General features: G+C 50.7%; 2 protein-coding genes across 2 annotated transcripts; both read left to right on the top strand.

The window, feature by feature from the left end:
• Window positions 1-1,408: 1,408 nt before the first annotated feature.
• CALHM1 (calcium homeostasis modulator 1) lies at window positions 1,409-3,755 on the top strand (the record flags this gene model as incomplete). Its single annotated transcript, XM_083867032.1, has 2 exons — window positions 1,409-1,957; window positions 3,288-3,755. 2 exons carry the CDS (start codon window positions 1,409-1,411, stop codon window positions 3,753-3,755), a joined length of 1,017 nt encoding a protein of 338 aa, XP_083723158.1.
• Window positions 3,756-6,735: 2,980 nt separating this feature from the next.
• CALHM2 (calcium homeostasis modulator family member 2) lies at window positions 6,736-12,278 on the top strand. Its single transcript, XM_083866990.1, has 3 exons — window positions 6,736-6,949; window positions 8,716-9,694; window positions 9,778-12,278. The coding sequence occupies exons 2-3, from the start codon at window positions 9,152-9,154 to the stop codon at window positions 10,192-10,194; spliced, it is 960 nt and encodes a 319-aa protein (XP_083723116.1). The 5' UTR covers window positions 6,736-6,949; window positions 8,716-9,151; the 3' UTR covers window positions 10,195-12,278.
• Window positions 12,279-14,262: the final 1,984 nt, after the last annotated feature.

Below are 14,262 nucleotides of genomic sequence, written 5' to 3'. Positions count from 1 at the left end.
ACAGCTCTCAGCTTTTTATGGGGTTGATTCACGCAGGCTTTGATGTGAACTGCCCTTCAAAAAGCCACTTGCCAGGTGAATAGAGAAGCCAGTCTGAGTTCTTAGCTAGCAATACAATATGCCTCATCTATATTCATGCAGCAAAATCTCTTCCCATTTGATGAGATCATGCAATTAACCTCTCCACAGCAGGCAGAGCTAAGACTGCTCAGGGATTACCCACTGTGCTCTGTGCTCACCTCTGTGGTGGCATCTGAGGGTGAACTCAGCATAATCAACTGAGCCCCACGACTGGTGCAGGGCAGACTCAGAACCTGCAGCACTGACTAATGGTCAAAACACCTGGTCTGGCTTCCTGCCTCTGCACTGACACACTGCAAAACCCTGGGGGAAAGTACTTCTCCTGTGTCTTCTGTGTGCCACCCACCTATGTACAGCTTCCCTTGGTGACATGTGCCCCAGTCATCATTGCAGTCACTGGTGCCCAGTCAGATGTATCTTGATCCTCATGTCAACAGCTCAGGTGGTGCCTGGACAGGAGTGACTGAGCAATTGCCACCATCTGTTTTACAATCACTTGTAGCCCCAGTAATCCCCCATCTTTTGGCCAGCTGGAGGGAGGAACTGAGTGCACCAAGGCTGCTTTGTGAACTGGGAACTGAGATACAGGAGAACATCATCGACACCATCCACTTCTTTTAGATTTGTGCTGTAGAAATCAAGCCCAGCCTAACTGTTCCATCTCCTTCCTCTGCTTTTCCTTTTCTTTTTCCCTCCCTCTGCAGAATAAAAAAGAAGAGGTGTTTCCCAGGTGAAGCAGGTGCAGAAGTAGGGGCTCAGACACCTGCAAGGTGCTTGTCTCAGATGCTGCTGAGGCAAGGCAGACACATGGAGGGAAGGGGAAAGCTCTGGAATCCAGTTTTTCCATATGTGCCAGCACTGCAGAGGTGGGGTGCCCTGTTCAGTTCTGGGAGGAGCACCCACCCCCTGCATTTGCAAACACGTTCCCAGCAAACCAATCAGCCAACTCTGCCAACTGCACAAAGTGCTCTGGGGAGTACACAGCCATGGTAACACCTGCACCTTCCAGCAAAGAGGACTGGTGCCTGGGAGACTGCAGAAATGGGGATGTGGAGAAGAATGAAATCAAGTTTTGCAAATCAGAAACAGCCCAGGTCCCAGCTCCAAAGAAGAGCGGGAGGAAGCAAACCCTAAACTTCCGTAGGCAGCAAAATCAGCAGAAAAAATATTTTAACTTTCTGCTTTAAATAATGGGGTTGTAAGAGTGCATGAATGAAGCAGTGAACTGCACAGAAACTTGGTGATGCCTTCTTTGAAGAGGAAATCAGAAAGAATGAAGTACTGAGGTCACAGCTTGGACCCTCATGAGGGAAGGAATCAAGTGAAGATGGACAAATTTCGGATGATCTTCCAGTTCTTCCAGTCCAACCAGGAGTCCTTCATGAATGGCATCTGTGGGATCATGGCCCTTGCAAGCACCCAGATGTACTCAGCCTTTGATTTCAACTGCCCCTGCCTGCCACACTACAACCTGGCCTACGGGCTGGGCATCCTCCTGGTGCCCCCCTTCATCTTGTTCCTGCTGGGTTTTGTGCTGAACAACAACATCTCCATGCTGGCAGAGGAGTGGAGGCGGCCGCAGGGGCAGCGGGGGAAGGACCCGTCTGTGCTGCGTTACATGTTCTGCTCCATGGCACAGCGGGCCATGATCGCCCCCGCGGTCTGGGTGTCGGTGACGCTGCTGGATGGAAAGTGCATCACCTGTGCCTTCTGCACCTCGGTGCCCGTGGAGACCCTGGGCAATGCCAGCCATCCCAGCCTCTCCCAGGGGGAGATACAGCGGGTCCTTGCCAGAATCCCCTGCAAGGAGATCTACAATGGGCAGCAGCTCATTGCCAACGAAGTGGCCGTCAGGTACCTGCGCTGCATCTCACAGGTAAGAGGCACCATGGCTGTGCTCTCACTGGTGGCTTGGGGTTAGGCACTACCAGCCTTAGCTCTTCCCTCGACAGAATCTCCTTGTTGAAATCAAGCTGCAGCAGGAGAGGCTGCTGATTTTGCAGGGGTACAAGGTGTTTGGACTCAGCTCTGTGGAGCTATGCCTCCAGTGTGGTGCAGAGGCTGTAGCTGTAAGTCATCCTGATAACTGGCCCCCTCTCCTGCCTCGGCAGCCTGAGGCTGCAGAGCAGTGACAGCCAAACCATCTGCATGTATTTATTCAGAGCAATTTCAGAAGGGGCGGAGATGGATCTTACTCAGTGGCTGGTAGGTTGTCACCCTCCCCAATAACTCATCAGTTGCTCTTGCTTCTTATTACAACATGTGCAAGCAACGGGCTGATAACCATCTATGCCACTTGTCTCTGCTGCTGCATGGGAACAGCCAGTGTGTGTTTATTAACCATCCTAGGGAACCACAAATGAAGATGTATCACTAACCGTTTGTCCTGTGCTTAATTCCACTTAAGCCCTCTGCTCCTGGCCATGCTGGAGGCAGGATGGTCTGAAACACCTGTCACTCATGAACTTCTGCCTGACAGAGAGGAATTATTATCCCCTTTAATAGAAATGGAGCCACAGGGACTTCTCCAAAGACACAAAGCAGATTTTCCTGGGCAGACCCCAACTGAAAAGCACTGGGAGCTGAAAAACAACCCCCAAGTACTCTTCTAGGGGGCTGCATTTCCAGGAGGGTTGAACTTCATGAGCTCTGCCAGTACAGCCTGGAGGCAGCCTGAGCTAAGACTGATGATAAACAAGACAGACTGGTTCTGGCTCTGCCCTCATCTCACCCTTCCTGTCAGACCCCATGAACAGGGGAGCTTTCACTGCTGCTCACTCACAGTAGATGTTACTAAGTTTAACAGCTCAGAAAAAGGGTTAGACAGCTGCATAAACCAGGGAGTATCTGGGACAACACTGCAAGTCAGGGGACACAGGCTATCTTAGACCTAGGTGAGGCACCGTCCTCTTGGGGGCAGGACCAAGGGCTGGGCACAGCATTCAGCCCTGGGGTTGGTTATTTGTGGGCAGTGCCTGCTGATGCTCTACAAGGCAAGAAGCACGAGATGCTGCTTATGTGGATGCACTGAACAAAATCTCAGTGCAAATGGTTGTCCATTTGGAAGGGCCTCCTCACCCAGTTTTGCAGTGTAAACACAGCCAAATGTGAAACAGCCCAAAGGGGAGTCAGGCTTGTTTGCAAACCAAGGAGGTTCTGCTGGGCATGTGTTCTGTGACAGCTTTGGTTCCCCTTCATCCCTGCAGGCTCTGGGCTGGTGCTTTGTTCTGCTGATGACCACTCTGGCTTTCTTGGTCAGATCACTTCGGCCTTGCTTCAGCCAGGCTGCCTTCCTGAAGAGCAGATACTGGTCCCATTACATCGACATCGAGCGCAAGCTGTTCGATGAGACGTGTGCGGAGCACGCCAAGAGCTTTGCCAAGGTCTGCATCCAGCAGTTCTTTGAGGGCATGAGCACGGACCTGGTGGCTGCTCGCTGCCACCTGCCCAGGAAAGCCCCTGCTGATGCAGGGGAAGCTGCCGAGAAGCTCTTGGGCATCACGGACCAGGGCACCATGAACATGGCCCTGAAGAGCTGGCACAGATGCAAGCCCCCACTGAACCTCCACCCACCTGCCCTCCCCACTGGAAATGGCTGGGCAGGAGAAGGGCAGCCCCCCACGCACTGCTCTGCACCCCGAAAAGAGACAGCTGCCTACTACAGCTGTGTGTGAGGGCCCCTGGGGCTATGCAGAGGCAGCATCATGTTTTTGTGAGATGGGCTGCAGAAAGGGCAGAAGAAGCAAGGGCACAGGCAAGGGTTGGTGCCATGGCAGCTAAAGGACAACAGGCACCCAACGAGCTCAGTGGTGCCAGTGTGATCCCATGTGCTCTCATCTGCTCTCACATCCAGTCCTACAGCATCGGTAATTCAGGTAATGAGTTTTGTGCCAGGAGGGGCAACTTTGCAAGGTCATGATGGACAAGCCCCAAGGATGCTGGAGGGTACAATGCGGCAGCCAGATATGCTGTGTGTCCCATACCACTGAGCACCAGGTTTGTGTTGTGGCAGTTGCCAAGACAGACACTACCAGATGTGCAAAACTTCCTTTCTTTGATGATGTGCTCAGCACTGAGCACTGCATGTGGTTTTAGGCAGTATTAAAAATTCCCTGGTGGGGAAACAAGCTGGGAGTGTTCTTTTCTCCTGCCAAGCTGTGAAACCCTAAAAAATCACATTACCCCTCCACCACTACATCCCCACAGACACACAGCTACCAAGCCAAGAAAAGCTTTAAAATAAATTTGACCAAAGCAATGAGCTAGTGAAGAGACATCCCATATTGCACTACATGTGACAGAAAGAACATGGTTGGTGTTACAGGTACCATTAAACGAGGATTCCACAGAGATGCTCCTTGAGGGAAGTGTCCAGACAAGGAGAGCAGCTAGCATTCAGCAGCAGGGAGTGGAGAGGGGGCCACGCCAACACCCTGCCATAAATCTGCCTCAGGACGATTTGTTCTTACAATTTTTCCTGTATCTCTCCCTGACACAAAGACTGTTGTTAAAAACCCACCTGGGTGCTTGTTTAAGGAGCCAAATAAATAATTTAGGCTTACCATTCAAGCTCTGTGCTCAGACACCAGGATTTATAAAAGCTTTTTACAAAAGCTGTTTGTGTTCTTATTTGGATGCAATGAAAAGCACTGGAAGAGCCCCCAGGCCAAGCCTGAGGCGCTGAGGCTGTGTGAGTTAAGTGTTTTGCCAGTGCATGGCCACCAGCAGCAGCCAGCCCTGGCCCTCAGAGAAGAAGCTGGGAAGTCAACTTTACACAATACAAGGCAGCTGCCCACTTCTGTACAAACAGAGGATGACAGGATGCAGGCCCTTGCACATCCCCTCCAAGATGTTCATCCACTTGAAATTTCTGCTGTGGTGTTCTTGTTCAAACAACTTTTTATGGCTGGCCAGTAACTGGGGTGTCATTTGCATAAACCTTAATTATCAGTGTGTAACTCCACAGAGGCTTTGGGGAGAAGAGAACAAAGGACCAAAATGATGAGGAAATTCTCCTGACTGCTGTGAGAACATTTTAGCAAGCCCATAGTCAAGGGCAGGCTGAATCTGGCCAAATCCCAGAAGGGAGTGTGACATGGCTTTGTCATTAATCTTCACACCCAAACTTTAATTAAGGCACCTGCCCAGAAATTAATAGGCACAAAACCTGATTTACAAAGCGAAGGAGATTAAAGATAAAGGTGGTTTCCACTCCTATTATCTGCAGTTCATGGCTCACTGATAAAGGCCTGCTCAGGGTCTCCATGATGGTGAGCAGCACACATGGCATGGCAATTAAGGTATCAAAATAACTAGATGCATTTGCAATAAGAAGCTTTTGGACTTTTAACTAAGACTTTTAGAATTAGAGCTTTGCCCCCGTGCAGCAAATTCATCAGAGTCCTCATAGATCAGACAGGTTCTCCTCTCCGTGCTGGAATTTGGGTACATTGTTTATCGCCTTTGGGAGGAGAGCCTTCCCAAGGGAACAGACACAGCCCTGGGATTTCAGCCGGGCTGTGGTCCCGGTGCTGATCCCGGTTTGTGGCAGTGCTCTGAGCGCAGAACAAGCCCCACGGTCCCCCCAGGCCGGCAGGGGAGCGGCCCCGGGCAAGAGCCGAGGCTGTGGGAGCGCCGAGGGACGCACCGCACCCAGACAACTGCGAGCTGCGAAAACCCGCCCGGGGATCCCAGATACGGAGGTAGGCAGGAAGACGGTCCAAAAATCCCATCGGCTGAACTGCCAGCGCTGGGCTGAGCCGAGATTTGCTCGGGGCGGAGGGGAACGTGGGCGTTGCTGAAGATTTGCCTGTGCTGAAGACATTCTCCGGGGAGGGCTGAGTTTAACCGCAGGGACAAGACGGCAAGGAGGGTGGGGATGGAGGATGGGGGCCTCCGGCCTCTGCAACAGGCTGGGCAGGAGCTGGAGCTGAGGGACAGATGGCAGAGAGGAGGGAGCAGAGAGAAAGTGAGCGCTCTCGGCCGCCTCGCAGGCATCGCTCAAGCAGAGGAAGCAGCGAGCGGAAAAGTTGAGCCAGGCAGGAACGCACAGCACTCGCCAAAAATCAGGCTGTGCCCAGCCCTGCACACACGGCCCCGGCCCTGCTCAGCCCCCAGCCTGCTCGGTCCTGCACTGGGGGAAGCGGAACCTGGCACCCGACAGAGCTTGTGATGCCCCAAAAACCCACCCCGTGCCTTCCCGCTGGCTCAGCCGGCTCCCGTGGGCCAAAGCAGAGTTTCTGCCCCTTCTCGTGGGACCATGGGCTTCTCCCGCCCTGTCCCTCCCTGCTTGGTGCGGCTCCACCGACATGACTGCGTGCCCTGGGGACCATGGGGGCTGCACCCCAGCCCTAGGATGGGGATCCACCATTTCCCCTCTGCGCTCCTGCGAGGAGCCTCACCGCTGCCGTTCTCCAGGCAAATTCCCGGCCATCCCGGCCAGCCATTGCACATCTGCATCATGAGTCAGAAAGCACGATGTGCTTTTTCCAGTAACTCATTCTCTCAGCTTTTCGTTTCCTTTTTTTTTTTTTAAGGCATTAAAGGCACAGCCTCAGCCGCGCACAGAGCTGAAGCCAAGCGCCTGTTCTTTCTTTGCCCCACCCAAGCTCAGGGCACGAGAGCAACTTCCTCCCTCTCCCCAAAAGCCGACAGCGGAGAGCATGTTTCAAACTGAATAAGGAAGCCGTCGCAAACTGTTAATGCTGTTTTCGAAAGCTTCCACTTCGCCCATCAGACCAGCCTCAGCTGCATCCCGACTTCTGCGCAGCCCTGGGTGCTGCTGGAAATCCCCCACGACCAGAGCATGAGTGAAAAAACACAGGAAGGGCTGAAAAGGCTACAGAACTGGCTTCAACAACTTTTTCAAGTAAGTGACTTAATTCTTTCTTGCTTTCATATATATTTTGGGGAAAGAAACAGAGGCTCCTAAAAACTTACCTGCTGGAAACAACTCCCCTTCTACTCAGCCCTCTCTCCCAGGCCATAACTACCAAGCAGAGGAAGGGTAACCTCTAAATGGCCAATACTTCTCTTTGCCAGCTCCTCAGATTTTTTTCTTTGCCATTTGCCAGGCTCTGTCAGGAAGGTTACAGGGCCATGTTTATCAGGGCTGTGTGTGGGTAACTAACAACAGATGCTTGATCTAGATCAAGTTTGTGGGTTTAGCATCTGGTTGCAAACGTGGAGTTGTAGCAAGCACGGAGATGGAGGCCTGGCTCCCCATCACGTGGTGGCAGTTTTCAGCTGGTCTGTCTCCTTTGCAGAGGGAGTTTTGCGTATGGAAAACTGGGAAGCTGCAGGAAGACATTAAGGGCTGTTTACATTTGAACTCAGCAATATCACAGTGTGACTTTAAAGGGATTGCCATGGGTTAGACACAGCAAGGAACAGAGACCAAATTTCTGACCCTGCTCCCCACTCCTGCCCCATGGAGAAAGGGAGTAAACCAGGATTTGTTGAGGCAGCAGATGAACTGAGGCAGAATAGTGATTTAAAGCACAGTGTAAGAGCAAACCTTGTGCAAAAGACCACAAGGATTAAAATATCTTTGTCTCTTCTCCCTGAATGTCCCTGAAGTCTTGTCCTTGCAGTTGGAGTGGCCCAGGGAAGACTTTGGGGCAGCCCTGTGGGCCATGGCTCCCAGGTAGCTCCAGATGTGTGCCAGTACTTCCAGCACTCTGCAAGCTGCCAGAGACAGCTAGCTGGGTGCCCAGGTCCTTCCTGTCTCCAGCAAACCCTGGTGACACAGTTCCTTTGAGGCCAACAGGTTTTGTCACAGGGGTGAGGGCTCCCAGAGCTTGAGGCTTCCTGAGAAGAAACCTGTGGGGATGCAGCACGGTGGGAAGTCAGCTAAGAAATTATTTGAATCCAGCTTGCAGATGGGATGGGGGAATGGATATCGCTGCAGAGAGTGTGGATACATTCCCCAGTTGTTTTCCTGCCCTTAAAAAGAATCAGGGCACATGTTTTTTCCTGCTTGGCCCGAAGTGCCTGCAGCCCTGTCGGTGGGGTGTAACACAGGCAAAGGGCACCAAAATAGCACCTCTGGCACTGAGGCTGCAGGTAGAGGGGCTCAATCTCAGGGCAGCAGTTAAGAGGCTGAGCTGGGACTGCAGGCCAGGACAGGGAGTACAATTACGTCAATCAGCTGCAGGATGGGAGATCATCCTGCCACACCTAATCCTAGCAAAAGCTCACACGTAATTGCTGTCCAAGCTCTGTAAGTATTTGGTGTTTGTGTTCTGGACATCAGGATAAGCTTTCCCAGAAAGTAACTTCTCTTGCTGGTAGCAACATCCCCCAAGCATCCCTTCACCCTTCTCAGCAAAGGCTGCTCCTGCCTGGGCCTCCCATGCCACATTTCTGTACTCCCAAAGCTTCTGGGATATCTCACCCAGGCAGCACCCCTTGCGGCTTTCCTCGAATACCTGTGTCTATTAATAAATATTAATTCATCAGCTCTAAAGAGGGAGGCAAAAGCCACATCGAGCACCTTCAAAGCAGCACAACCCCAGCACTCACGTGCCACATGTGGCTGGGCTAGTGTGACTCAGTGGCAGGGCTGGGGACACGTCCTAGTGCCAGTGCTCTGGTCCAGTTTTCCCAGTAACATGGTGTTCTCCTTCATTGCAGGTTTGGGAGATCATCAAGAGTTTGCCATGATGCTGACAATAATTGCCTCTGTGGGGGGTGACTAAAACCAAACAGAAGGAAAGAGGACAAACATGCAATTAAGAGAGACAGAAAGAGATGCCCTACCTGTCATCTTTGTTGTAGTGAAGCTTTTGGAGGGCTTACTGGGAAACTGAAATGTCTGAGGTTTCACATATTGCTTAGGCAAAGTCCCTTTTCAGCCCCTTGTGAAGTATCCCTGGTATCAGCAATCAGCTCCAGAGGCTGGGACACCAGGTGGGAGGAAGGAACATCAGTGAAGGTGTCTTGCTCCTGGAACAGCTCCTTGCACATCAGCCAGCACCAGGCCATTTCACCCCCCGTTGGAGTGTTCCTCAGTGCTGGGCGTTGAGCAGCACGGCCCCCACCACAGCACACACCTCAGCCCCCGGACGAGATGGCCGCCCTAATTGCTGAGAACTTCCGCTTCCTCTCCTTGTTCTTCAAGAGCAAAGACGTGATGATTTTCAATGGTTTGGTGGCCCTGGGCACGGTGGGGAGTGAGGAGCTCTTCTCAGTCGTTGCCTTCAATTGCCCCTGCTCGCCTGCCCGCAACTACATCTATGGGCTGGCTGCCATTGGTGTCCCAGCCCTGGCCCTCTTCCTCATTGGTGTCATCTGGAACAACCACACCTGGAACCTGGTGGCCGAGTGCCACAAGCGTGGCACCAAGAACTTCTCTGCCGCTGCCACCTTCCTCCTCTTCGGCTCCATCATGGGCCGGGCATCCGTGGCACCAATCACTTGGTCAGTCATCTCACTGCTGCGTGGGGAAGCTTACATCTGTGCCCTCAGCGAGTTTGTCAAGCCATCCTCCCTGGACAAGTTTCCAGCTGAGTATGGGGCCGATGTGCTGGCCAAGTTCCCCTGTAGAGACGTCCCAGCAAACCTCACCAGGTTCAGGGACGAAGTGACACGGAGACTGAGATACGAGTCCCAGGTAGGCACAGCAAGGAGAAAGCCACAGGGAGCGGGTAAGACCACCTTGCCATGTCCTAATGCAGCCTCTCTCTTCTCTCCCAGCTCTTCGGCTGGCTGCTCCTCGGCATTGTTGCGGTCCTGATTTTCCTCACCAAGTGCCTGAAGCACTGCTGCTCGCCGCTGAGCTACCGGCAGGAGGCCTACTGGGCCCAGTACCGCTCCAACGAGGACAAGCTCTTCCGACGCACGGCTGAGGTCCACTCCCGGATCCTGGCAGCCAAGAATGTGAAACAGTTCTTTGGCTTTGTGGCACTGGACAAGGAGGAGAAGGAGCTGGTGCAGGAGTTCCCAGTGGAGGGCGTCCAGCCAAGCCCCCAGTGGAATGCCATCACGGGTGTCTACATCTACCGAGAGAACAAGGGCTTCCCGCTCTACAGCCGCCTCCACAAATGGGCCAAAGGTGTGGAAGGGAACGGGCCAACTCCAGAAGGCCATGAACTGCTGTTTTTAGCTTCCTGAGATGGATGTGCACCAGCAGTGCTTTCCCAGACTGCCTGGCAGGCCTTCCAGTATCAGTGGTCAGCTGAGGGATGCACTGGGAACATTCCTCCCTGTGGAGGCCCCTGAGCCTGTCAGGGAAATTTCTAGGCTGATACCTTGGAAGAATCTATCATAGGCTTCTGGAAAGCCTCATAGCTTAGGGTGAGCAAAAGGGCTTCCCCCATGGTGCTCTAAAACATTACATTAATCTACCTCAGTTTGCTTTTCCCATTGGCCCGTGGCCCTTGCCCACCTCTACTGTTAATATCTGTCCCTGGTTCTCAAGGTTTCTTCTTTCCCTGTTTCTCTTTAGGTTGTGGTATCATTGATGTGCTTATGTCCCCTATAGGTCATTGCCCTTTGCCCTGCCCTTGTACCGCCCCTTGCCCTCAGACCATTGGTTCCTGACCCCACACTTAACCCTGGACATTCCTTTGATCTGGGTCATTCTGTCCCTAAAACCCTTCAGAGAGCATCTGCAAAATAACTGCGCTGTAACTGTATACAGGAGACCCTTCCTGCCTTCCTTTGCTGAGCTAGCCATGGGGTGTGTGTGTGGACTTAAATGCCTCACCTGTGTGCCCACCCAAGCAGCTTCTCCACAAGAGATGCTTTTTGGGAGGAGGTAATAGCAACCACTATCCACCTCCACGTTGCTACACCTCCCAGCAGGATGACTTCTTTCAGCAGGTAAACAGGAATCAACAGCCTCAAGGCAGAGACTGAAAAGCAGTATCCTGAGCTGGGGAACCCCTCCCTCAGAGACAGCAGTCTCACTGCTGTTCCCAGAGACACAGGAGAGCAAAGAGCAGGTGCAGCCCTTACCTCCAGGCTGCCAGTGCAGCCCACTGCCTGATGCACCAGCAGAAGCCTTAGGGAGCAAGAGATGGGCACATTTCTCACTGTGACTCCTGCAGTCCCACTTGTCTCACCCACAGCAGGGTTAGCCCCAGCCATCCCACACCTTTTTGTTTTATTGACATTGAGATCTTCTTACACACTTGTGTGATGCCTGTTATACAGGCAGGTCCCAGAGCACTCTACAGGCTTTACAGTGCAGGTAAAAGAAGGAAGGTAAATTCCTGAGGCAAGGAGGATGCAATAGTATCTGGGAAGGAATGGGTCAGTAACATAGCCACACACCAAATAACAGAGACTAATGCAGGAAGAAACAGCAATATTCCTGGTATTCAAAAAGGCACTCTGTAATTACCAAGTTGAAATTTGGGTAAGACACCAAACTCCCTTTGTTCTTACCAAAGTGCCTGACAATCTCTAATGAGCCCAAATGGTCACCACCATGAGTCTATAAACCCAGAGGAGGCACCAGCAGAACAGCTTTGGGGCAAGGTAACAAGGTGGAGACTGAGAGGAAAAAGTACCCATAGCACTGTCTGCATCTCATTGCATTTCTCATCCAACCATTGGATGAGAGTCTTTTGTTTGGGTTACAAGCTGCAGGAAGACCTCAACCAGAACTAGCTTTACATATATGTGTATATAAACACACATATAGCGTATATACTATGTAACTGTAGTTAGTCACTTGTATTAATTGAGCATTTTTCTCTGAGGGGAAGGGGATGAGAAAGCTGTCAGCCCACAGAGTACATTACATTCACCCTCTGCTGCACTAAGACTGCAGCCCTGGAGCAACAAGGGGACAACAGAAACAGAATGGGGGAGCAGCCCTCTCCCTACCCCACTGAATTTTGTAAAACTCTTTCCACTGCCTTAACTGGCCCCTGGAGCAGAAGGCCTCTATTATGGACTTGGCCATACTCTGGGAAAGTAAAACCTGAAAGGTGTAAAATTACTGCCTTCACCATGACACTGTGTGACTATGGCTTCAAGGCTGCTCCTCTGGCATTGCAGTCCCTTTTCTCCCAGAGGTCAAGCCTATGTACCCAAAACTATTTAAAGAGCTGACACAACAGAGAAGTTTGTTTTTCCTACTTGAACTGTTTTGTTATAGGTACAACTTCTTCTTACACTATGTCATTTACCAAAAAGCCTTAAAAGTTGTTCAAAAACCAGCTCAAACCCACAGAACTCAGAGGGGCTTACACACAAGGAGACTTTAAATAAATTATTAAATGAGAGTTACTTTTCATTGCCTTGTGAGTTTTTTTCAGGGAGCATAAAAGGCATAATTTAATATTCTCTTTGAACTTAAGGACTGGGAACTTATTTTTTCTTATTTCTTTCTATTAAAGATTCAGATCCTCTCCTAGCCAGATCATCCTAGAATGTTTTAAAGCATTACCACATATTACAAGTTAGTAACGTGGCTTTTTAGTTATTCTTGCAGCAAGTAGCACAAATCTTGTATATCAGGATACACAATTGCAGCAAAGGAGAGAAAATTATTTAAAAAACTTTTGACAAGTATGGTGTCTTGCAAGAGCTGCAGGCTGTTCCCTCACATAAAGAGGCTGGAACACCGCTTAATGGGCGAGGCATCCCAGGATCCGTCTTCAGCCTCTCTACAGATTTGCTTTGCATTTGTGGGAAGGCTTGGCTCTCAGCCTCACCATCAACTAATCTACATAAATAATCAGATAGAAGTTAGATGAAATTGCATTAACTTGAGATGAAAGGGATGCAAAGTTCATTTGCATTTCTTCTCACTGGCCCTCGAGTGCGAACATGCAGATGCGCACGCCACCCCCACAGCCAGCAGACACAAGGTAACCTGCTGAAACAAAGCAGAGTTCCTCTCACTTCCTTTATTTCCCTTGCCTTCTTCCTTGATAGTCCTAATTATTCCTTTGAACCACCTCCACTCTGGTTCCTTCTTTTCCCCTTTGCTCCTTTGAAGGAAAGGGGCAAGACACATAATGCTTGAGAATGGATTTTTATCCTAAGAATAAACCATGAGCACAAACCATCTTTTGTTCTGTTTATATCCCTTCTCTCCTGCATTAAATCCACTCTCTTTCCATGTGCTGGGACAGAGTAGGGGCTTGTCCAGCTTGTCTGTTTTCCCTCTCTCTTGTTGGAGAGGCATGTTTGAGTGGACATCTGTCAGTGAGGAGTGGAACAAGACACTACACTCAGAAATTTGTTGGTAATTGCAGGGATTTGTTTTTTCTCCTCTCCTCTGCCACCCTGAGTGTGATCCCCACTGAGACAGCCCTAGGCTTCTGCCTCTCCTGGCACATCAGCACCCTCAGGAATATCCCTGCTGTTCCTGTTACCCAATGTCCCCCAGTGACAATGCTGAGTTGAGGAACATTAACCCACAGGGTGTTACACACAAGCAAGCCAGGTTAGATTTGTCACTGAAATGCCAAGAGCAAAATTGAGCCACCTATCTTCCTGGCATGCTGGATCACACAAGCTGTGATCTCACCCTCCTGCTTTTCCTCCAAAGACCAACAACAATCCCATCGGAGAGCAGCCCACAGGTCACAGCTCCCAGCAGCAAGGTGGGTTCAAACCAGGCTCCTCCATTACAGAGAATTACACACAGGTCTTTCACTTTTCCTGCTACTTACAGAGACTGTAATAGCCTCAGTAGTGAAGAAGAAACAATACCTGTGAGGGATCTTGGTTTCTATTGCTTATTTACATGTTTTATTATGCCACTAATTAAACCAAAAGAAAGAGCCGCCATCATTGAAGTTGTGTTCTTTAAAAAAAACTAGCAGCAGTTGCTACTGGATGTTGCAATCAGCCTCCTCCACTACAAGACCATTAAGCAAAATCTGAGTAAGCACCCTGCTCTCCCTGGGGGCAAGAAGTGAATTGACTTGTTTCTGGATCCCAAATGACTTGGGAATGAAATAAATGCTGAATCATCCAGCCTTGCCAACACTGGGCATTCACAGAGGCAGAAGAGATGGGTCCCCCAAAGCTCGGGTTTTGAGTTGAGAGCACCTACAATGAGTAAGACTCCTCAAGTTTGGTATTTCAAAGCTGGGCATCTACTCACTAGGGTCTACACTGGATAATCACATCTTTTTGAATATCCTATTTTTTTCCCCTTGTCTTGAGTTCTTCCTGTGTAAAATGTGGCTGGTCATATCCACATCTGAGTGGAAA

Source organism: Zosterops lateralis, assembly GCF_965231275.1.
Source record: "Zosterops lateralis genome assembly, chromosome: 8".
NCBI lineage: Eukaryota > Metazoa > Chordata > Aves > Passeriformes > Zosteropidae > Zosterops > Zosterops lateralis.
The sequence above is the reverse complement of the archived record's forward strand: the minus strand, read 5'-3'. Positions and strand labels throughout refer to the sequence as shown.